The following is a 25,642-nucleotide window of genomic DNA, read 5'->3' as shown; positions in this document are numbered from 1 at the left end:
CAAGAGTTGCATGCTCTACTAAATGAGTCAGCCAGGTGTCCCAAAAATATTTTAAAATGGACCATGGTAATGACTGGACAACTCTGATACATTAAAAACCACTGAACTGTACACGTCAGTGGGATGAATTTTATGGCATGTGAATTATTATCTCAAAAACGCTATTTTTAAAATATATTGTATATTTGTAAAAAAATGAATATTCACAAAAATAATTATAAGGATAAACAGAAAATTATTACTTTTTAAAGATTTTATTTATTTATTCATGAGAGACACAGAGAGAGAGAGAGAGAGAGAGAGAGAGAGAGGGAGGGAGGCAGAGACACAGGCAGAGGGAGAAGCAGGCTCCATGCAGGGAGCCCGACGTGGGACTTGATCCCGGGTCTCCAGGATCAGGCCCTGAGCTGAAAGCAGCACTAAACCGCTGAGCTGCCCCAGAAAATTATTATTTTTTTATTTTTTTTTTTTTAAATTTTATTTATTTATGATAGGCACACAGTGAGAGAGAGAGAAGCAGAGACATAGGCAGAGGGAGAAGCAGGCTCCATGCACCGGGAGCCCGACATGGGACTCGATCCCGGATCTCCAGGATCACGCCCCGGGCCAAAGGCAGGCGCCAAACCGCTGCGCCACCCAGGGATCCCAGAAAATTATTTTTTAAATAATTTATTTATTCATAAGAGACACAGAGGGAGAGGCAGAGACATAGGCAGAGGGAGAAGCAGGTTCCCCGCAGAGAGCCTAATGCAGGACTCAATCCCAGGACCCTAGGAGCACAACCTGAGTCAAAGGCAGACAGATGCTCAACCAGTGAGCCACCCAGGTAACTCCAGAAAATAATTTAAAATGATCATCTGATGATAAAAGGGATGATCCACTGACTAGGATGGAAGTGATGAGGTAACGTACAAGTGGAAGAGACTGGGTCGGAAGTAAGACTTCTCTGAATGGCCCGTTTATGTAATTTCCACGTTGAAATTTTATAAATATTTTGCAGTTAAAAATACAATTAACACAATAAAAAAGCTAACCATAACAAATGAAAACAAATCCAATCAGACTAGTCTACCTATATATCAAATCACCAACCTAACCTAGTAACTACAGAAGACAGTATTTTGGAAATAACAAGGATATCAACAACTTCTCACTCTGAAAACTGGCACTTAAAGAATTCTAAATGAAACAGATACTAAGGAAAACTAGTACTGCAAAGAAATACTAAATTTTATTCTATAGTATAACAATTAGACAAACATTTAAAAAATATTTTATATACATTATAGCAAAATGTAAATAAGTCCACCTCTAAGTTCGGTCCCTATGATCCTGTCTCCTGGTATCTACACGGTTGTATAGTCCCCTCCCACTGTACCAGGTTTGTTTTGTGTGATCTATAGCACATTGTAGAAACTATATTGCTTCCAAGGTTATATTGTAAAACACACTGCAGCTTCCATTTAGATGGAGAAGCCAGAAGCCATGTTATGACCAGCACTATCCTGTCAATAGCTCTGAATCTGGAGGCAGATCCTCCAGCCCCATTTAACCACCCTTCAGATACTACAGTTCTAACCAATATCCTGGCTGCAACTTCATAAGAGACTGAGGCAGAACCACCCAGTTAAGCCACTCCTGAATTTCTGACCCCCAGAAACTGTGAAATAATTTGTATTTGTTGTTTTAGGTAGCGAAGCTCTGTGGTAATTTGTTAAAAGATAATACAGGGACGTCTGGGTAGCTTAATCAGTTATGCATCAGACTCCTGGTTTCAGCTCAGGTCATGAACTCTGGGTAGTGAGACTGAGCCCTAGTTGGGCTCTGCATTGAGCAGGAAGTCAGCTTAAGATTCTCTCCCTCTGCACCTCTTTTTCTCTCTCTCTAATAAATAAATAAAATATTTTTAAAGGATAAACAGTAACTGTATTATTTATCTGAGTTCCTATTTTTACAAGGTTTTCAATGGAAAAGAAAAAGAGATGCAAGCAAAAAGTCACTGTAAAAATCTTGTAATGTTAACTTGAATTGGATATATCAGTATGAATTTCCTAATTTTGTGTCCTGAAGAGGCCAAGATCCAGTAACTTAACAGTACACTTAATGACCTGAAAATGGTTTGTAAATACTATTTCCCCCAAAAGAATCAGGGTTCCTTGAAGTAATGTGGATCTAGGTCTGAGTTTAGAAAAACATTAGCGTGAGACATCTTATTTACAGTAGAAACTAAGGAAGCTATCAAAGACAAATGAGTAGGGGGTGCCTGGGTGGTTCAGTTTGTTAAGCGTCTGATTTCGGCCCGGGTCATGACCCCAGGGTCCTGGGATTGAACACCACGTCAGGCTCCCAGCTCAGTGAGGAGTCTGCTTCTTCCTCTCCTTCTGCCCCTCCTGTGTGCTCTAATAAATGAATAAAATCTTAAAAAAAAAGAAAAGAAAAAACACAAGCGAGTAGTAAAAGGACACAGGAACCAACTTGAAAGGACCGAGAGTGATAAAAGATGGGACAATAGGAGCAGCAAAGAGAGTAACTGACTAAAACACAATGAATATATAATCGCATATGAAAATCCATACATTCATAATACTTAAGAAGGGGATGAGAATCACATCCTTCAAAACAAATTCATTAGAACACTACTGAAAAGTGTCAAAGACATCAACTCTTCACTGAAAACTGATACTTAAGGCAATTTTAAGCCCTTAAATTTAAGCATTTATCCTAACTTTCCTGTACCAGTTATTTCAAGATAACTATATATGGCCCTAGTTGAAAAGAACAGTCCCTTACAGGATTATTCTAGCTAATAAACAGAAAAATGCTAGGGATTCAGAAGTCACAGTTTTTGAACTCCTAATTGCAATGATTTTCAAAGTATGATCGCAGACCATCAGCTTTACTAAGGAACTGGTTTTATAAATTGCACTAGAAACTTAAATTCTCAGGCATATATACCTAAAACCTACTGAATTGGAAACTCTCAGGCTAGACGGGGCAATCTGTGTTTTTTAACAAAATGGCCAAGTGATTTTGATACACACTAAAATTTGAGAACCAGAGCCCTAACAAATTATATGGAAGAGTGACAGAAAACTTTACATCGGGGGTGGAGGGGGGTTAGGGGGGAAATTGAGCTATCACCACCTGAGCTCTTAATTTTACCAATACTCAAAGTAGGACCAGATATTGTACACCTCCTGAATGATCCAATATAAAGCACTCACAATCGTGTATTAAATATTCTTACATTTCTCCCCCCTCCCAAATTAAACCTGAATGTAATCAATGATATCACAAGAAGTAAAGAAACAATCTAGAATATGGGACATTCCTACCTAACTGGTTTCTGTCACAAATAAATAACAGAGGAAAAAGCAGCAGGGGAATTATAAAGATATGTAATTAAATGTAATAATGTACTGATCTTATTACTTTGATATATATTCCAAAAAAAAAACAACTGTAAAAAATATATTCTTTTTTTAAAAAACAGATTTTATTTATTTATTTAAGAGTACGAGAGAGCACAACAAGCGAGGGAGGAGCAGAGGGAGAGGAAGAAGCAAGAACCCCTATTCCCCCCAAGCAGCGAGCCGGACATTGGATTTGATCTTAGGACCCCAGATCATGACCTGGGCGAAGGCAGGGACACCCAAATGAATAAGCCACCTAGGCGCCTCTATAAAAATATATTCGTGACTCAATCAAGGTAATGTGCTTATGGTGATTATTAGATAAAAAGGGATTACTATTTTATAAAGTGTGATAATAGACCTCTGGCTATCTAAGAAAAATGTCCATACTCAAAGAGATACACACTAAGTATGCAGAAATAAGATGGCATGATGTCTGGGATTTACTTTAAATACTTCAGCAAAGGAACAAAGCACTCCTCAAGTAAATATGGCAAAATCTTGATAATCACCAAATCTGAATTATGGACAAAGCAATTATCTCATCATTTTGCACTTTCTTAGCACAGCACATGTTTAGAGCTGCTGTTCTCTGCAATGTGCCTGCTCTACCTTCCAAGAAATGGCTCTATAACATTAGATTAAGGATTCCTCAGAGAGTGTAACTTCTGTCTATGGAGATGACAGTGCTGCCTGAAGTTAAAGTGCCTCTCACATCAGAGTCATGTGTTTGCTTTCACTGCAGTTATCTTTTTTTAACATAGCATAACATTGCACTGTTTTAACCATTCATTAAAGTATCAAACCAGGTAGTAATATAGAAACACCTTAATAATTAACCTCATTCAAAATGGCACTAAAAAAAACTTTTTTCCACCTGAACTTTTTTTAGGCCCAAAGAAGAAGATTAATCCTAAAGTTAGATAAAATTAAAAAAAATTTTTTAAGATTATTTATTCATGAGAGACAGAAAGAGAGAAAGAGGCAGAAACACAGGCAGAGGGAGAAGCAGGCTCCATGCAGGGAGCCCGACGTGGGACTCGATCCTGGGACTCCAGGATCAAGCCCTAGGCCAAAGGCAGGCGCCAAACCACTGAGCCACCCAGGGATCCCCCCCATAATTTAAATTATTGAAGCTATGGTTCTTTCAGCAGGCTCCATATTCAAAGGCAAGAGAATACCATACTTGTTAAAAAAAAAATTAAGAATTTTAATTATTAACATCCACAAAATGACAAATATTGAGGAAAGTTTAATGATTTAAGAAGCGAAAGTTTTAGGTATTATTGGGCATTGAGAAGCATCTTTTTATTTATTTATTTATTTATTTATTTATTTATTTATTTATTTATTTATTTATTTCTAAGTATCTTTTTAATATAAATCATTCTACTTTCTATAGTTTCTCAATAAAATGATAGCAATTAACAGCTCTCTACCTAGATGGTGAAAAAGGACACCCTTTGGCATTTGCCCACATTAAAAGATTTCCCTTTAAGATCAGTATGTGTTTTTTTTTTTCCATGAAGGCTGTTTAATCACACAAATCTAGAATACTAAATTACACAACATTCTCACTTTTTTTTAAAGACTGATTTATTTATTTGAGGGTAGGGAGGGGCAACGGGAGAGGGAAAGAGAATCCTAAGCAGACTCTGCATGAAGCCTGATGCAGGGATTGATCTCATGACCCTAAGATCATGGCCCCACCCAGAGTCAGGCACTTAACTGACTGGACACCCCACCAACATTTTCATTTTAAAGATGAAGAAACATCTCTCAACTATAAAGATTTTGATGGTGTCTAAAGTGAGCTACTCCTCAGCTCAAAAAGAAATTCTTGATTGAGGAGGGGGGATTGTATGTTAGTATAAAATAAAAAGATCAACAACCTGGTAAATTAATTTAGCAAACACTTTTTTCAAATTTAACAATGAAAACTTCAACAATCATTCTTTTTGAAGAGGATCTTGAACAATCACAACTGATGAGCGTATCTTTTCCCCAGGTTTTCTTCTTATAAAAACATCTAAGGGGCACCTGGGTAGCATACTCGGTTGAGTGTCCAACTCTTAGTTTTGGCTCAGGTCAGGATCTCAGTGTTGTGAGATGGGAGTCCTGTGTTGGGCTCTGCCCTCAGTACAGAATCTGCTTGAGTTTCTCTTTCCTTCTGCCCCTCCCTTCTCTTTTTCTCTCAAATAAATGAATAAATCTTAAAAAAAAAAAAAAAAAAAGCGCATCCGAATACCTTATGTAACGCTGGGTATCACAAGTCAATGCACAGGCTCATCAAAAGTCAAAGGCGAACTATAAATACTTATTCATTATAAATTAGTTACTTAATTTATGCAGCATGCAGACTACAAGCAAACACAGGCAGGATTATTCTCACCTTTACCTGCTCTATATGTCTTGGCTTGATTCACTGGCATGGGCGTCATAGGTATAGGGTATAAAGGCTTGAGAGAATTAAAAAAAAATGAAGATTAGGCTTTTCAGATAATAAGAATGTACTTTACTATTTTCTCTTAGTTGTATATTACTAGAGAGCTAGCTCTGAGGTTTCCTGATTCTCTAGGAGTCATTAGAAAATAAAATCACACCCACATCTAAAAGGACAAAGTCCAAACTACAGTAAATCTAAACCATCTTTCTTTCTCACCAGAAAACATTCTCAGATTTAAGTTTTTATACTAACAACATACCATGCTATTGCATGCCTTCTTCTTTTAAATATTTTTGTTTTGCCATTACTGCCTCAAGTCACTACCGATAGAGTGCTTGGTGACAAATACAAATAACGAAGGAGAGTAAACGAACAAATTCTAGGACTTACTTGCACGCCTGGGCTCACTGGGACTGGATACATCATATTTGGTGCAAAACAAACAGGCTGAGTATAAACTGGAGCTGGCTGCTGATGGCCCACCATAGATGGGCTAGGTTGTGCTTGAGGACGAGGTGAAGTTGGGGTGGTAGAAGGCTTTGGCTACAAAAATAAAAATCTACTATCTTAAGGTGAAAAGCTAACTATTATTGTCATCTGTAAACTGATCTTCCCCATTTTTCTAAGTTCTACTTCCTTTTAGTGAAAACAAAAAAACTTTTAGAAAATAAATTTTCATGTTTCAAATAAAAGGAAGAACGGAAAGTTAAACTTGCCAATAAATGTATTACATTATATTGCCAACTTATCAATAATACTTTAAAAATAGGGATGCCTGGATGGCTCAGCAGTTGAGCGTTTGCCTTTGGCTCAGGGTGTGCTCCTGGTGTCCCGGGTTTGAGTCCCATATCAGGATTCATGCATGGAGCCTGCTTCTCCCTCTGCCTTTGTCTCTGCCTCTCTCTCTCTCTCTGTCTCTCATGAATAAATAAATAAAAATCTTTAAAAAATACTCTAAAAATAGTTATTTTTAAGGAATTGGAGAGTGTTATTAAAAATTAATAAACAAATATCTTCTAACAAATCCAGTAGAAAAAAAATTATCTAAAACCGGAGGTTCTAGCTAGCCAGGCAGTCAAAAAAGATGCAAAGATTTACCCCAGATCACATCTAATTGACAAAATAAAACTAGAATCTTTTCAATGACTCAAAACTATTCATGAATTGACCATGCAAGAAAAAAGAACTTAAACCACAAGTTGTTTCAGCATCCTATAAGTGAATTTAGAAACAGGTATGGGGAAAATACTACTACCAATAATAAATTTATTTTTTGAGAGACTATGATCACTTCAAAGAGAGAAACAAACTTACCTGAGAAAAGGAACGAGGGTTGAACTCCTTTGCATTAGGATTCAAAGTTGACTTTCTCACTTGCCTAAACCAGGGGAAAATTAAGAAGGGCCAGTAAAATCTGCATGGAACTTATGTTTGTCTCGACAAGTCTTCTATACCTTTTTTAATTGCTAAACATACATTAAACAAGTCTTACTAAATCACTAATCCTATTCAATAAAACATGTATTTCCGACTCCTTAATCTGAGACTCCTTAATCTGATGATGACAGGCCAAAAAAGGGGCAATTTTTAAAAATGGGAGCACCTGGGGTGGCTCAGCTGATTAAGCAACTGACTCTTGATTTTGGTTGAGGTCATGGTCTTGGGGTTCTGGAAATAAGCTCTACCCTGGGCTCTGCACTCATTGCAGAGTCTGCTTGAGGATTCCCCCCGCCCTCTCTCCCCCAACCATGCACATTTGTGCATGTACTATTTCTCTAAAATAAAGAAATATATCTCAAGTGTTCTCTCAAAGACAACAAATCAACTTAAAATGAGAAGACAAAATGTCCCTAGAGCAATCCCTAATATACCAACTCTCTAGAATGCAGTATTTTTTTTCTTTTTTCAGAGATTTTATTTTTACGTAATCTCTACACACAATATAGGGTCAAATCCACAACCCTGAGATCAAGAGTCTCATGCTCTGCCAACTAAGCCAGTCAGGCACCCCCTAGCATGCAGTATTTTCTAATGTGACCAAGTGTTCTTTCTACGTGACACAACCTGGGAAGAATAATTACTCTAATACAAATTTTTGCCTCAAATTAAGAAAAAGCACTCTTTGACAGATCAACAAGCTGCATTCCAAAAGTTCAGCTGTAAATGGACTGCATGGAACCCAGAACAGATAAATTAAGGTTGGCTAGGTTCTGAGGCTAGCCCACGAAGATCCACTCAATTGAAATATATTGAATATGGAGAATTACATTTATCTTAACAAGTCTAACCATTAACTAAATCATTGTTTCTGATGGAAAACATCTTGAATTCCAAGCAAGGGCAGCAGATACTTCTTTCTCTTCTTGGCCGCAGCAGTTCTTGGTTCTAACAGCAGGGCTAGGAGGTGGTTACTGACTAGCATCCAGGGGATATACTTCCCAAAAGCCAGAATTTTTCAACTCCCTGTACATTTACAGAAAAAAAACTTTCTTAATTTAGTCTAGTTTTTGGCCATGGGGAACAAAAATGGGGAAGGAAAAAGAGTATGGAGTGCAAAAACCTAATTTACTTAAGATGTCATTTGTTTAGATCAGTTGTTTTTAACTTGAGGGCTACTTATAAAGCAGTCCAAAAGTCCAGATAGATTCTGGAGCTGGAGGGCCCTGTATACTTTAAGAAGAAGAAAATAACAGGATGTGCTCAGTTTAAAGTTTACTCACTCAGCTGCATCTTTCTTCTCTTCTTTATCATCTTTCTCTTGTTTACATCCAGGACTGGAAGTCTGAACCCCTTGGGATGTGACCTCAGGTCCCCTCTTGTGCTCCGTATTACTGAGGATTGAAGGGGAAATGCTGGGACTGTTCGGTTTGCTGCTGCCACTGGTGCAATTGCTGCTACTATTTTCAATGAAAGAATCCTTAGCATTTGGTTCAATTTTGTCTTTGAGCAAATCTCTTGATTTTTCTCCCTCTCTATTTTTGTTTAGCAGTTGATCCATAGATTCAGAAGTAGAACTTGGCTGTAACTAAATAAAGGAAATAATTATACTTAAGTATTTTAAAAAACTCTATAATCAATATCCTCCATGAGTACAGGCAAACTAGTATTATTTTTAAGCATGATATATATCAAATAAGGCTTTTTACATATTTTAATAAGAGTAATGTACATATTATAAAGCAATAATAACATACACAGAACACAACCAAAGTCATCTAAGCACTCAAATGTCCTAATCTCAAAAGTTAAATATTTACTACCCAGATGTGTCAGAAATTGTACCTGCTGGTATGGAAATTATGGAATAATTCCTATCCTCACAAAGCTTACCATCTGGATAAGATCAGATACATAACAAAATGTAGTAAATGTTATGGGATCCTAAAGGAAAAGCAGTTTATAGAAAAAGGTGGTTTCTCAATGGAAGTGTCATCTCATCTAAGGTATAAAAGGCTGGGTTGGTGGCGGGGGGGTAGTTTGGAAAACAGAATTGTCTAAGCTAAAGAAACAAGATGTTTAAAAACCCAAGAGAAAGGGAAAAGATGGCCCCACTGTGAAACAGAAAAACACTAATGGACTAAGACCTGGACCTGGACTGAAGAACTAGTGAGCTGGCAAGTCAGAAGTATGGGGATTCAGAGGGACACTGAACTAGACAGGTTGGACAATTAGACCTTCTACCCTGCAAAGAAGGAGTGTAAAACACAAGCACCATGCAGAAGGGTAGAAGGCAAAGATGTTAGGAAAGTAAGTGCTGGGGTTTTTAGGTTTGCAGGCCAGAAGCAATCAATGCTACTACTGTCTGAAGATGATTTAAGATGCCCTATCCCAAAGAAAGAAAAGAGTAACAGCTGAAGGAAATGATAAGAAAAAAAAGGAAAAGGAAAAAGAAAAGGAGAAGCAGCCAAAGTGGCAATGAGAGAATACAGCACAGCTCTAGGCAGCAAGAAGGGACTGCAAGGGCTGGACAGAAATGATCTCTCCAGGCTCAGGACAGGCAAACCTATGACAAAGTGTCACTACTGAGGCCCTTGGCATCTGGGCAAGAGGCATTATGCATCAAGGGAGCATCTCAAGCTTCAGTGCATCACCAATATAGTTACAGAATCCACAAGCAGCTCATGGCAAAAGGTGACTGATCATTTATTTGGACCCAGAGGCAACTTAAGTCACCCTCTAGGCATTTAATGTTGAAGCTGGCATTTGTTCACATCAAACAATGTTCCTTTAGCAGGAACTATCTACGTAACAGATGAACTGTATACTAAGATTTGAGTATTTACAAGAATCTTTGCGATGAGGCAAAAATGGGACTTTTAAAAATATATTATTCATAAAATGGAAAACATAACTAAAGTACTCACTATGGGTTGGACATTGTTCTAAATGATTTATAAACTCATTCATTTAGATGCTAAAACAGATCTTTGTGATATAGACACCACTTTACAAATGGATAAACTATGGCACAATTCATGCTTTTCAGCATTCTGCTATATTTCCTATCTGCAGTATACTAAGTAAACCTAAGTAAAACTAAGGTTTTTTGTTTTTTTTTTTTTCAAAAATTGAGCCATTTCTCTTGAAAAATAATTGATGTATAAATTTATTTGTTTCGGGTGTACACCACAATCATTTAATATATATATATATATCGCAAGATAATGTCTAGTTAACAGCCATAACTGCAGTTGCCAATTTTTTCTTACATTGAGAACACATAAGTGAGATTAATGCAATTCTTTGTCTTAGTCTTATTCCACTTAGCATAATGCCCTCAAGGTCCATCAACGTCGCAAATAACAGGATCTATTTCCTTTTTATGCTTCAATATTCCCATATATATGTGTGTGTGTACGTACCCATGTGCACATGTGTATTTATACAGATACATATGCACATGTGTACATGTGATGTGTATATATACATATACAATTTTGTTTATTCATTCACCCATCAACAGACACCTAGGCTGTTTCCATGTCTTGGCTACTACATATAATGCTGCAATGAACATAGAGGCATAGTTATCTTTTTGAGCTACTATTTTCATTTCCTTTGTATAAATACCCAGAAATGGAACTCCTAGATAGTATGGTAGTTCTATTTTTAATTTTTTAATTTTTGAGGAATCTCTATACGGTTTTCCTTAGCAGCTGTACCACTTTATGTTTCTACCAAAAGTGTCTATCTTGGCCAGTGTTATTTTCTTATTATTTTGGTAACAGCCATTCTAAAGGTGGTATTTCATTGTGGTTTTGATTTGCATTTCCCTGGTGATTAGTGAGCTACCTGTTGGCCAGCTGTTATGTCTTCTTTGGAAAAGTGTTTGTTTACATCCCCTGCCATTTTTTGATGTTTCTTTCTTCTACTTCTTTTTTTTTTTTTTTTGTTACAGATTTGTAGGAGTTCTTTATGTATGTTTGATATTTACTCCTTATCAGTTATGTGATTTGCAAATATTTTCTACAGGCAGTAGGTTCCTTTTCATTTTGTTGGTTTTCTTTGCTGTGCATTATTTTTGCTCATTACTTTTACTTGTGATGTCAAATAAAAATATCAATGCCAATCATTGCCAGTATGAAGGAACTTACTGCTTCTATTTCCCTGTAGGAGTTTTCAAAGTCTTTAATCCATTTTGAGTTAATTATTGTGTGTAGTATAAGGTGGTCCAGTTTCATTCTTTTCTATTTATTTTAAAATTTAGAGAGAGAGCATACAAATGAGAGCAAGAGGAGGGGCAGAGGTAGAGGGAGAGAGAGAATCCCAAGCAGACTCTGCACTGAGTACAGAGCCAGTGCAGAGGGCTCAATCTCATGACCCTGAGATCATGACCGGAGCTGGAATCAAGAGTCAGATTCTTAACCGAGCCACTTAGGTGACCCAGTTTCATACTTTTAAATGTGACTGTCCAGTTTTCCCAACACCATTTAAAGAGGTGACTGTCCCTTCTCCATTCTTTTCTTTTCTTTTTTTTTTTTGAAGATTTTGAGAGAGACAGAGACACACACACAGAGAGAGAGCATACATGCATACATGCACAAATGGGAGGAGGGGCAGAGAGAGAAGCAGACTCCCTGATTAGCATGGGGCCCGACATGAGGCTTGATCCTAGGATCCTGAAATCACAACCTGAGTCGAAATCAATAGTTGGATGCTTCACCAACTGAGCCACCCAGGTGCCCCTCCCTTTCTCATTCTATATTCCTGGCTCCTCTGTCATAAATTAATTGACCATACATGTATGGGTTTATTTCTGGACTGTTTTGTATAATTGACCTATGTGTTTATTCTCATGCCAAGAACATCCTTTTATTTATTACTGCAGCTTTATATATAGTTTCAAATCAGGGAGCATGATATGCCTCCAGCTTTTCTCTTCTTTCTCAAGATTGCTTTGGCTATTTGAAATCTGTAGTAACACATAATTTCTAGGATTGTTGGTTCTATTTCTATGAAAAATGTCATTGCAATTTTGATAGGGACTGCATTAATCTGTAAGTTGCTTTGGGTAGTATAGACATTTAAAGGGAAAACCGAAATTCTTATGTGACTTACAGAACAAGAAAATGTTGATTGCCAGTAAAACATCAGAGTATGTACATAGGAATTAATATTTTGAATACATACTATGTGTCATGTATACATACTATGTGTCATGTACTATATTAAATGCTTTACAATAATATCTCATTTAATTCTCATAAGAACACTATGAACAAACATTAACAAAGTAAAAAGACAACCTACATAATGGTAGAAAAAATTTGCAAACCATGTATTCCATGTAAGACTTGTACACAGAATATATACAGAAGTCTTATAATAAGACAACTCAGTTTTTAAATGGGCAAAGGACCTGAACAGACATTTCTCTAAAAAAAGATTTACAAATGGCTAATGAACACATAAAAAGATGCTCAACATCATTAGCCATCAGAGAAATGCAAATCAAAATTACAGTGAGATACCGCAAGGATGACTATAATAACAAAAACAGTAACGAGTTTTGGTGGAGAAGCAGAAATCCTTGTATGCTGCTGGTGGAAACATATAATACTGCAGATGCTTTGGCAAACAGCCTGGAGTTTTTCTCAAAAGGTTAAAGACAGTGTTACCATAGGACCCAGAAGTTCCACTCTTATGTATATATACCCAAGAGAAATGCACTCAGGTGACCAACTTTTGGGTTTCAACTCAGGTCTTGATCTCAGGGTTGTGTAATCAAGCCCCATGTCAGGCTCTCTGCTGACTGGGGAATCTGTGAGATTCTCTCTCCCTCTCTCTCTGTCCCACCCCTTGCTCGCACACACACTCTCAAATAATTTTTTTTTTGTTAAGATTTTATTTACTTATTTGAGAGAGAGAGAGAGCGCAAAGCAGGGCAAGTGGCAGAGGAAGAAGCATGGCAGGGAGCCTGATGTGAGGCTTGATCCCAGGACCCTGGGATCATGAAGATGCTTAACCGACTGACCCATCCAGGTGCCCCTAAAATAAACAAAATGAATCTCAAAAAACAAAGAAACAAAAAAACAATGAAGTACTTAATGCTTAACTGACTGAGCCATACAGGTACCCTTAAAATAAATAATTAAAAAATAATAATGAAAGCATTATATTAAGTGAAAGAAGCCAGACACAAAAGGCCTCATATTACATGCTTCCATTCATATGAAATGTCCAGAACAGGCAACCATATAGAGAAAGAAAGTAGACTGTTTAGAACCTAGGTAAAGGGGATTGGGGGGGGGGGGGTACAGGGAGGGTGTGTGTTTGAAAGCAAAAGATCAATGTGACTCATAAGGGGTATGGAGTTTCTTTTGGAGGTGAAGAAAATGTTCTAAAGTTGACTGTGGTAATGACTGTATAATTCTGTGAATAAACTAATAGCTACTGAATTGTACACACTTTTATGGCTAAATTATATGACATGTAAATTATATCTCAATAAGACTGCTATAAGAAATATACTAACTCATGCTTCAAAGTAAAAAGTTTTCTTTCCTTCATAACATAATAAATTCAATGTAAGGGACTGAATGCTTGACTGTAAAAAACAATGCTGAGAAAATAAAAAGAAATGGGCAATAACTATAGCATGAGCTCATTTACATCAAATGGAAGATCATGCAAAATATCACCTAATCCTTAAGAAGATATTCAGATGCAGTGTAAAGAACTGCAAACTCTTCCCTCTGCCAGGGGATGCATCTGAGAAGGCCAAATACACAGGAGGCCTTTAATTGTGTTGGGGTGCATGACATATTAAACTGAGTATCTGGGCATTCAGAAATAATTCTGTCATGTCCATGGATTAACTATGGCTTAAAAAATTAAAATTTAAATTCACAACCACTAACAGCATTAAGTCGAATAGATAAGTTGTGATAAAGTATGATATATAATATTTTTCATGGTGCCAATAAATATGAAGCTATCAGCAAAAAAAATTATTAAAAGTTTTAGAAAGCTAACACAGGCTACGAAAAGGCTGCCTTTTGCATTTGATTCATCTCTTAAGTCAGCCATTTTCTCAAAGACTGATAATCAGATCTTTTCCTAAGAAATTAAGTTTCAGGAAGACTTCTTGAATTGGTCCCAAAATATGACTTGATATGCAAGGTGTATTATAATAAACATTGTGCGAAAGAATGCAATGGTCACCCAAGAGAGATTAGAGTAAGTTCAGCAAAACTTAAGACAGAAATGATATTAGAGACCAATTTCTACCACAGTACACTTGTGCACAAAGTGTAAATCTGCAACTACCTTAGAACATTGGGGTCCAGTACATCTTCCATTGGCCCCATCAGATAATGCCTTGGCTTTGCTGTACTCTTCAATGAATAAAGCAATCAAATGAGCACCGAATAATAACTTATGCTATGATTGGCTTCAAAAGTCAAAAATTCTCTTTCATTTGATATCTGTATAGTTCTCAAAGCTCATGATTTCACCTACTGAAAGTACAGACAGGGGCACCTAGGTGGCTCAGTCCATTAAGCAAATGACTCTTGATTTGGCTCCAGTCATGATCTCAGGGTCATGAGACTGAGTCTTGCATCAGGCTCTGTGCTCAGCCTGTAGTCTACTTGAGAGTCTTCTCTCCCTCTCCTTTTATCCCTCTCCCCCCTCCCATGTTCTCTCCCTAAAAATAAGGTAAGTAAAAAGCACAGGTAAAGAACTTCAAGAGTGGTTAGCTTTCTATGGACATGGTTCAATGTTTCTGGATGTGTATATAATGCGTTTTTGTAAATGAAGGATTTTAAAATTCTGAAAATTCATGTTTAATATTCATTTTTAAAATTCTAATTCATTAAACAATAGCAACTTACCCTAAAATCATTCTTAAACTTCTTTAAGTCATCAATCTGTTTTCTATGTTCAGAAACAATTGGTGATATACCTGCAAAATTATGAACTGTTAGATATAAACTTATTGTAAATCTTTAACTTAAAATTCTTTTAGGATGAGATATTAGAAATGAAAATAAGCTTTTATTCAATATATTAATTACAGTTTTTGATATCTGTCAAATTGTGCATTTAAATATGCACAATCCTAAGAAAAAGTGTTAACCAAAAACAAGCTGTACTGGGCATGAGTTTAGACATCTCCTTCCTATTTCCACAATTATACTGAAAGACTTTTTAAAGCTCTAACCTTTATTTTCAGTCTTTGAGAAGCTAGGTGATGTCTCATTGGGCTTCATATTTTCTTTATTCCCTGCAGGAGAGTTCTGCCTCTGATCTTGAAGCCTGGAATCTTTAGCTAAAAAAAAAAATATATATATATATATATATATGTATATATATATTTTTTAAGTAAAATGGGAAAATATTCAACAATTTTTATTTCTTACAGTTTTTGGAAATAAACATTTACATTTAACCAGAAGCTTTTCTCTTTTGCAGACATTTGAAACACCAGTAACTTTATACTGATATTTACTACTTAGAATGTTAACTCTCTTAACAGACATTCAAGAGTAACATATATGAAATTAGTAGGATATAAAAACTAACTTCATTTACAAAATTTTAAATGTATACTCAAATATATACCTATAAATAAACATAGCATTTTTCATATAATTAACATTAAACTCTAACACTCAAGTTCACAAATGATATGGAGCTGGAAGCCCTTTCTTACATACCCTCAATCGATGGGGTAACAGCTCTGTTGGATGCAGGACTGGCAGGCGTAGGAGATGCAGCTGGAACAGGCATAGCAACAGCTTCAGCTGGAATAATACCAGCTTGAGGAGAAGCAAGAACAGGCCCACCAGGATTATTTCCAATACTGTTCTGTCTGGGAGACCTGGGTCTGTGAGTTTTAGGGGATAATCTTGGAACTAGAAAAAAGAAAAAAGTTATCCATTACATTCTCAGCTCAAATGTCACTTCCTCAAAGAGGCTTCTTTGAAAAATCTAGGTGAAATAGTCCTAAATCAACCACCATCCCAATTATTCTTTATCCTATCAGCCTGTTTTCTTTTAAAGTCTTAGGGACTATGGTGGTGATTGAAAACACAAATACCTGAAGAACGGCAGCAATTACTAACACCTAAGTACAACTGTAGTTTTTCCTTGTAACTAAATAGATTTAATTCTAAAAGGCAGTACTTTAAATGAAATTAGAAACTGGCTAAGACAAGGTAATAACCACTTTTTAAGATGAAGACAGCAACATTCTCCACTAAGAAGCGAGATGTTTCTTTAATAATGACGTGGGGTGGGGGGGTCCCAAAGAAATAGGCTTGTTTCTTCTTCAAATAATAAACTCAAATACCTTTTGGCAGCTTGCAGCCAATCTTGTATGTTCTTTCTAGTGACTTCAAGAGCCACTTTACAATAACAAAGAAAACCGAGAACCAATTTAGCCAAAAGCAGAAGATAATTGACCAGGAATCATGTTCCACCTGACCTAAAGTAAGTATCTAATAGGTTTCCTATTCCATTATAAATCGATTCAAAGGCTTAGAGAAAATGGTTCCGTTTGCTTCATTTTAGTGGTCCTTTACTTTTTTAAGTCACAGGATCATGGGGAAGGAAACCATCTGACATGTGTCATTTTTCTAATTAGTATAATAAACCTATAACACCATCCTGTGTGTATTTCCAATAAGTTTTTATTATTTCACTTCTATAATTATGTTGTTACCCTCACAATTCATTTCCAGATTCTCTGAGTAATGTCAGATGATGAATGGTACAATTGAAGAAAAAGAGATATATTTTTTTAAGATTTTGTTTATTTATTCATGAGAGACAGAGAGAGAGAGAGAGAGAGAGACAGAGACAGAGACATAGGCAGAAGACGCAGGTTCCCTGCAGCGAGCCTGACGTGGAACTCGATCCCAGGACTCAAGGGTTACAACCTGGGCCGAAGGCAGGCGCTTAAATTGCTGAGCCACCCAGGCACCCCAAGAAAAGATTTTTAGAAATTATATTCTCTTGTTAATTGAATTATTTCCTTCTAATAACTATATCTAATTTCTAATTCGATTATACTAATAAAATAATAATAATAATAAAAAAATAATATCTAATATCCAATTTCCTTTGGTTTTCCTTGAAGATGGTATATATCAACTAAATTTAATAGAATTGGATATATTTTTTGCTTAAGCTTAAAGATCTTTTTTTTTTTTTTTAAGATTTTATTTATTTATTCATGAGAGACACAGAGAGAGAGAGGCAGAGACACAGGCAGAGGGAGAAGCAGGCTCCTCGCAGGGAGCCTGACATAGGACTCGATCCCAGGTCTCCAGGGTCATGCCCTGGGCTGAAGGCAGCACTAAACCACTGAGCCACCCAAGCTGCCCCCAAGATCTTTTTTCTTTTAAAGATTCCATGTGCTGATTAAGGCAGATTATGACTAAAAAACCAAAATCACTGCATGCCCTAACTTTCCACAGTTATCATGGAGGCAAAACATTAAGTAGCAGAAGCAGTTTTAGACTGAGCTTACAGTTAATCTTTTTACATATCCTTTATACTTTTATAGCTGCTGTCAACACAGTCCTCAGTCTAATCAGATAAAACTGGCCCCTCGTGTATGTTTGATATTCCTTGTAAGACAAATACAATCAGGAATTAGTGCCATATACAGATGCTACAGAAATAGAGAACTGTAAACCCAAAATAAATATTTGTGGAATGAATCCATGGACAAAATTGCTAAGACAAGAAATACAGTCTGTCCAAATGGTGTTACATACTGTATTTGTTTTATATTTGAGTGATACTTATAAAACTATGAAGTATGTTTATAATTTATGAATCTCATATGAATCTTATCATAAGACCATAAAGTAGAACAGGAAAAAATTACCCTAATCCATTGAGAAAACTGACATTCCAAACAAACACATGGTTTTCTCTAAAACACGGTGAATATGCGGTGCATGCCAGAATAAAAAAATATACGTTTCCCAATTCCTGGTTACTCCACTACTTTTAACATATATACTTATTATTTCTCAAACAGAGCTTGAGCTCAGCCCTTTTTACATGCAGCAGAGTTATAGAATGAACACTGTCATTATGCTCCAAGCCAAGTGTTACCTACCCCCGCTGACCACTGATGACCATGTGCCCCCTGCGGGACTAGTCCTTGCTGCTGGAGGAGCAGCTGCTTCACTTGGTGGGGTATGGGATACAAATTCTAGGCCACTGGAAATGGAACCCCTCCCAGCAGAAACTCTGTGATTTCGAGGGTGTCGCTGGGCCTTTGGGGACATCCTTGGAGGCCCTAAGAAAGGAATAATGAACATCACATAAATGCTACAAAGTCCCATCAGTACAACTTTTCTGCTAAGTACACATGCCCATTCACACATACATACGCACACTCTCTAGTTTCTCCTAGGTTATAAAAGAAAGAATATAAATAAAAAATCCAATTTGGGGCCATATTCTTTCAGAATTATTTTGTGGAATGCGACAATGTTTTACAAATAAATTTTATATTATTTCCCTTGTTTTTTAAAAAAAGAGAGGGATGAAGATGGTGTTAAGAAATCAAACGTATGTTTTAACACAAATATTTTTTAGCAATTTGTTTCATCTATATCCATTACTTGTGGGCATATAAAAAGAAATGTAATCAATTGTTAATAGAAGTTATGGTTACATAATAGGATAAGCCTTATTTTACCATAGACTTTAAGCTTTCTCCCCTCAAATTTTCTATATTACTTCTAAAGTCAGAAAAAAATTTTTAAACAAAATGACTATTCATCCCTATATACTTTTATACTATTGAAACATAGTAATATATTTTACAAGCCATGCCTTAAAACAGTCTTCACCTGTTTCTCAGTCTCAGTCTTCACCTAAGCAGTTCTCAGACTGAACAGACTATAAACTGAAAATTCTATTGTTAAGGCATAAAAGATTAGAATAGATATTTGGAGAAGAAATTTGTACTACATGAATTGTGAAAAATTCTTGATCATTAATTGTCACCATGTTAGTGACTTCCATTTCTAGAGAAAGTTACTCTGCATTTGAACAAAACAATCAGGTGAAATCAGTAGACAAAACAGCTCTCAGTGGAAAAGCCAGGCAGTACTAATATTCAGCAAAACTCATTCTTAATGTCAAAGCCAATGGTTCTCATTTTGACCTTCCAGTCAAACTCTTGAGCATGTCAAATAAACTTGTGCCCTCAGTAGGAATTTAATTATGGACACAATCTTAAAAAGAAATGTTAATGTTATATATTTTGGTTTTCAACTGAAGAAATGATTTATATAAAAAAATGACTTAAGAATTGGGTATCTACACATCATATATATTTTTTTATATTCATTTAGAGAAAAAGACCAAGAAGTCTTATTGGTGTAGCTCAATGAAATCAAACTCTAACTTGAAAAACAATTCTTTCTTTTTGGTAATATGTAAAATACAAATTACTCTTCTATATTAAACACAGAAAACCATTGTATTTAATAGTTCTATGTTTGAAGTTCACACTTTAAAAATGTGTGTCACCTGACTACATAACTGGAAAACATTTTAATTCAAATTAGTTAAAAAGACTGCATAATGTAGCAGCTCTGAATGTGCAGAAGGTATACTTCTGTGTGAACAGTCCATCCATAAGCAGCCTACAACTTGTTGTAGTGAAGATATTCATACTCACTAAGGAGTCCTATTTTGTTCAAACAATGCACCACAACCAATACTAAAACAGATTTTAAATTTTAATTTAGTGGTTACCATTACCAGCACTTTCCAGCAAGGAAGTCACCTTGAAAATCAATGCAACATGCTGTTCAATGTTAGCCACTTTAATCAAGATCACATGACCTCCCTCTGCCTAGATGGCAACAATTTATTGAAAAGTAGCCAACATAGCTTTCTCCAGGGAAGCACTTTATGCCAGAAAACGGTCTTAGTCTCAACATAAGCTATATCAATTATGATTTTAATGAACAAATCAGATTAAAATGTTAACACAAATACCCTGAGACAGTATTAAAAGGACTTATCATTCAGGAAGTAGCTTTTTTAACATATGCACTGCATTTATATTAAAATGTGACCTTTCTATAATACCTTCATGTATTTGATATATATCAATGGTGGTATTACCATCAAACATTGCATGAGAATTAAAGGATTTTTTTTGACAAGGACAAATGGTTTTTATTAACAATGTTTTATCTTAGATGATCAAGGACTTCTTTCAGATTAAAACTTTCACTAGAACATATTACAAAGGTAATTTTCTTAAATTCCTCCAATATAAAACCAATCTCTGTATTATAATCTAAGAGTAGACACACAAAGGCAGCTATATGGAATGTCCCTCTCAAAAAGAACACCTAAATCACCATTACTGCCTATGGCCAACAAGTAGGTTCACTAGTACCTTGGCCAAGGAGCTGTAAAATGATAGGTTCTGTAGTAAGTCCAAGACCAGGTGAACACAGTTCACTGTTTATCATTAACCACTGTTTATAGTGTATATTGAGAGGGACAAAAACATGAGGTAGACCTTCTGGGGCTGTAAAGGAGCATCATTATTACCAAAGATAAACTCCCATTCTTATAATCCAAGATAGTTCATAGCTTCACACAGCATTTATTCAATTTCTCTCTAGTGAACAAAAGGTTAATAGAAATAGTTTTAATAAACTAAAGTTAAAACACGGAAATTATAGGTTATTAAATAATGAAGAGGAAACTATTTTGTAATTATAAACTCACATAGGAGTTAAACAAAGACAAACAAAAACATGAACAAATTGTGGTATTGTACCTTCTGAAGACATGCGTTTAGGCATAGTAGAGACAGGAGCTGGAGAACCATGAGCAGAGGGGTGAGACGGGGGTCTGGATGGCCGCGAGGGGGGCCTGGAGGGCGGCCGTGTAGGGGTGGCTGCCCGAGGTGGAAGAGAGTTGGGACCTGACTGGTAGCGAGAAGGTGGGCGAGAGGAAGGAGATGGGCAAGGCGATGGCCAGGGAACACCTGACAGAACAAATGATATGAAGGAAAGTATAAAAACTAAAGAAAAAAATGAGGGAAAAAAGTAAACAGAAAAAAAAGTAAAATGACAAAAATGATTTCTTGTACATTTTAACCCTTTGAGGACAGTCATTTGAATTGTGATAAGTTTTAGCATAACTTAACTCACATGAATTCACATTTTACTTTAACCTCCTTAAAATTAAGTCTGTTTAAATGAACACACGTTCCCAAAGGGTTAATTAGGATCTACACATACTATTGAAGAAGACAGTTAAGACTTTGCCTATTAATCCTGCTTCTATAACTGTTTCTCAATAATCAATTATTAAAAGGAATATAACATAAACTAGATAATTTCACACAATAAATCACAAAACTTAGAAATAAGACTACTTACGATATTAGTTTTAGCTTTTGAAACATGAAAATAAACAGCAACTAGTATATCCCATTAAAAATGTTGATTTTTTTATAACCATCTGTGATTTTCATATAGTTTATACTTGAAGGTAAAATTCAGTTTGAAATCTCATTAAGCAAGTCCATTTAGTAGAAATAAAACATTACTTCTATTTTTTAGAGTCACAGGAGTGACAAAGGCTAATATTCATCACCTTTTCAAAAAACATTTTGATCTTATCAAATTAGAAAAGGGGGGGGTCTGCTAAGCAATTTATGCAGTTGAACACTTATTTAAGTGACTGCTTAATAAACAATGCAACTATAGAGCAGTCATCACCAAATAAATTGACAATAATGGATATGCAAAGATCAAGATACACTATGTGTAACATTACATAGCACTTACCTTATCTCAGGAAACAGTCCAGGTCTCCTCTCCATAGGGTTCCACACACTTGAGTATCATACATTTCCTAGCCCCCTTCAGGTTTTTTACTTGAAAATTCTGTTCATGAACAACTAAAATTCTTTACTCAGTGAGCAAAGAAATTTCATCCCCAATACTAAGTACAGAAAATACTCAAGAGTGTTTATTTGGAGAGGAATTCTGGAGAAAGACTCAACAGAAATAACTGAAATTGGAAACTTAGTGTTCTCTACCTTTCTAACTTTCTGAACCTAAACAGCTAAAACTGAATGTTCACTTTGTCCCCTAGGTTAATAAGATAGTATTACTGTCCAGTATTCCTGACTCACATAAAGGATCCATGACCTATAAGCTATATTCAATCTTAGATTTAGAGGCAGAGCAGAAAAATATCTTCCTACTAAAGATGCAAATCTGTCACTGTACTTACGCTAAGCTGCAATATCCACCCTTTGACTAAGAGTTTTTTTTTTTTTTTAAACACATTTCTTCCTTCATCTTCCTCACATGACTCTTGGTCATGTCTTGTATGTACATGTATTTGTATACCTCAAATCCTTTCTTGGAAGTAAGCAGAATATTAATGTGTCAACAGTTAATAAGAATTAATCTATATGAACCACTGTTTCACAAAGACTAGGATTTTCCATATAAACTATGTCTAAGTAACTTTATCATCCAGTGTTTTTAAAATTGAGAACCTACCCAAAGTTTCCAATTTCTTTAACCTGTGGAGTGTTTTTCGGTCAAGTGAGTATCTGTTAAATTTAGCACTTTATCTTAATACATATTTCATCACAGTATCATATATGCCAATGATTTATACTAATTTTACTAATTTGATATCCACAAAGGCAAATTTTAAATAGTTTTGAAGTAAAAACTACTCCACAGAAAGCAATGAAAGTATGCATGCTCTTACCAATTATGTTAATCTTATATTCAGAAAACTATATATTTGATTGAGGACATTGAGAAATTTGGTTAAAATACTTGCCTCCATTAACTACTCTTTGGTCTGAACCAGAATTCGGGTTGAAATCTGAAGTGTGAGAGGTGGATCTTGATGGCATGGAGCCCGATCCAGGCTGGCCCATACGTGGTGAATTCTGTCTCCCACTTCCCCAGGATATGACTTCTCTATTTCTTTGTCCAGGAGGAATATATTTATTTTCCCTGAAAATGAGAGATCCTTTAAATCATTTTATCCTAATAGATACCAGGCCAATGAAACAAATCTAAAAGTAATTTAGGCAGAAGTGAATGCTTGTTATTTTTATAAGGTTAAACACCAAACCAAACTGTCTCACTCCCAAACACACCCCTATTCTTCCATCTTACCCTCAGGTGTGGCCTCTGACCTTTCCCTTCTCTGTCAGAGTCTCCTCCTAAGCAAAAAGTTTAACAGATGTGTGTTCTCATCCTACTTCGCCTCTAAATGGCTGCTTCTATCAAATATAGTCTGTCTTTTTGAAATTTTATTTTTCCTTGGCTTTCTCTACTTTCTTTTCTCTTGGATTTCTTTGTGGCTATTCATTGGTTTTTTGTTTTTTTTTTTTTAATTCAACATCAGCAATGCTGACACATCCTAAATCCACAATGTCAGTCCCATAGTCTCAACATCTCCCACTGAACACTTAAATTCAAATCATCAGACTCTAAGCTGTGTCTTTAAGAAAGAATTTGTATCTTACTCTACCAGGTATGTAGCTGTTTCTCACATGTTTATTAATAAATTAATCAAAGACCTGCAAGCCCCTCAAATGCAATAAATTTAACAAAGGGCTCACTCTATCTCCCCTCAAACTTGCTCTGTGTTTTCTATCTCCATTACCAGTACAAATATCAATTAAATTAGTTATCAAATAAACCTCAGGCTCACCACTGCTTTTCCTAAAACCTTTCTATCACCAGCCCTAGCCTAGATGGTTACCAAGTCCTCACACTTTTAAGAATTTCAATACACTAACTGGTCTCCATGTTTCAGCCATTCTCAAATGTCCCAGAGTTCATTCACATCATTCCCTGCCTATATAGGCTACTCTTTAACAGGACACAAGCTCTTCATTATCTCAGTTCCTAACACCAGCTGCACCAATGTACCCTCAACATCACTCTGTTCTAGACATATGAAACAACCAGCCTCATCCTCAGTTGGACAGGTTCTTTCACATGTCTTTTCACCATGCAAAGAATGACTGACACTCTCTTACTTTTGAACAGCAGACGGGGCTACTATTCTATCACAAAATGTCACCTCCTCTGTGAGACTTTCTCTGACCCCTTTGGTTACATGCTAGTTCTTTCTCACTCTGAACATACCTCGAATCTAGCAAATCCTAGTAAACTGTTATTATGTTCTATGCACTCCCCTATTTGATCGTTTTTCTTTAAGTAGCTCTTCCACGCCTTGGCTTGCTCATCATTGTACTTCCAACAGTTGACTTCATAGAGCTGTTGCTCAAAAAATATTTTCCAAAATTAATATAATCTTTTCTTTAGTAGAATCTTAAACCAATTCCACTTGCATTCTCTACCTAAGCTACATTAAAGGAAGATGAAATATAATAATAATAATACACCTTCTCACACAGACCTTGAGTTGTGTATCCAAAATACTGCATCATGATTTCCTTTAAATACCTAGTGTTTATGCTGTGGCCCTCACGTTCACTGGAATTTCTCTGAACGGCTGTGTATTTTTCTTCTTCACTCCTATCATCATTTTCCAGGGCCACCCGGGCTTTGTACTGGGCACTTGATTCAATTTCTTCTGCTAACTGGTTTGCCCTGGCTTCTCGTTTTAAAAATTCTTCTGAATTATCCCTTTCTAAGGGTACCCTGAAACATGAGGAAAAGAAAAAGCAAAGTGAGTATTTTAAAATCACAGTGTCTGTATCTGCCCCAATCAACTACTAAGAGAGTTTAGAGTACGAAATATTGGTAAATATTTTAAAGAGTTACAGTGATCTGCTCATGAACAAATCAAAGCAAGAAAATTTTTTGTTTCACTTTTCCCTAGAGGAATATAACATTTCCAAAACTGGTTAAATTAACTATTCCCCCATAACATCTACACTTACAAATTTGGTGTTTTTACAACTTAAAATCAAAAGCAAAATCTATCTAGAGTATAAAATTAGGATAATGGTAAACTAAACTACATTTATTCCCTGTTCTAATGAGAATTTATCAGCTTAGGCAGTAACAAGATTAATTCTTTCACATAATGTTTAACTTTAAATCTGACAGAGGGGACCCTGAATGGCTCAGGTGGTTAAGCATCCAACTTTTGAGTTCAGTTCAGGTCACAATTTCAGGGTTGTGAGATCAAGCACTGTGTTGGGCTCTACAATGCATGTGGAACTTGCTTAAGACTCTCTTCTTCCCTTCTGCCACCTCCCCGTCCCTCTCTTAAAAAAAAAAGGTAAAATTAAAAAAAAAATCCAACAGAAACATTTATTTAT

General features: G+C 35.9%; 1 protein-coding gene across 8 annotated transcripts in view; it reads right to left on the bottom strand.

Annotated features, from left to right (window-relative positions):
• ATXN2 (ataxin 2) overlaps window positions 1–25,642 on the bottom strand; it is a 114,690-nt gene that overhangs the window by 21,664 nt on the left and 67,384 nt on the right. For 5 of the 8 annotated variants that reach the window (XM_041728846.1, XM_041728850.1, XM_041728848.1 and 2 more), the window contains exons 8-18: window positions 24,819–25,016; window positions 23,173–23,351; window positions 21,137–21,346; window positions 18,437–18,619; window positions 16,020–16,217; window positions 15,524–15,631; window positions 15,195–15,265; window positions 8,580–8,884; window positions 7,174–7,237; window positions 6,250–6,402; window positions 5,806–5,872 (exon numbers count right to left, since the gene is read on the bottom strand). In XM_041728846.1, the coding sequence (XP_041584780.1) occupies window positions 5,806–5,872; window positions 6,250–6,402; window positions 7,174–7,237; window positions 8,580–8,884; window positions 15,195–15,265; window positions 15,524–15,631; window positions 16,020–16,217; window positions 18,437–18,619; window positions 21,137–21,346; window positions 23,173–23,351; window positions 24,819–25,016 (1,736 nt within the window). The remainder of the gene's footprint in view (window positions 1–5,805; window positions 5,873–6,249; window positions 6,403–7,173; window positions 7,238–8,579; window positions 8,885–15,194; window positions 15,266–15,523; window positions 15,632–16,019; window positions 16,218–18,436; window positions 18,620–21,136; window positions 21,347–23,172; window positions 23,352–24,818; window positions 25,017–25,642) is intronic. The other 3 variants (XM_041728847.1, XM_041728849.1, XM_041728851.1) reach the window with 2 other exon arrangements.

Source organism: Vulpes lagopus, chromosome 14, assembly GCF_018345385.1.
Source record: "Vulpes lagopus strain Blue_001 chromosome 14, ASM1834538v1, whole genome shotgun sequence".
In the NCBI taxonomy this organism is placed as follows: Eukaryota; Metazoa; Chordata; class Mammalia; order Carnivora; family Canidae; genus Vulpes; species Vulpes lagopus.
Note: the sequence above shows the minus strand (reverse complement) of the source record. Positions and strands in the feature narration are given on the sequence as shown.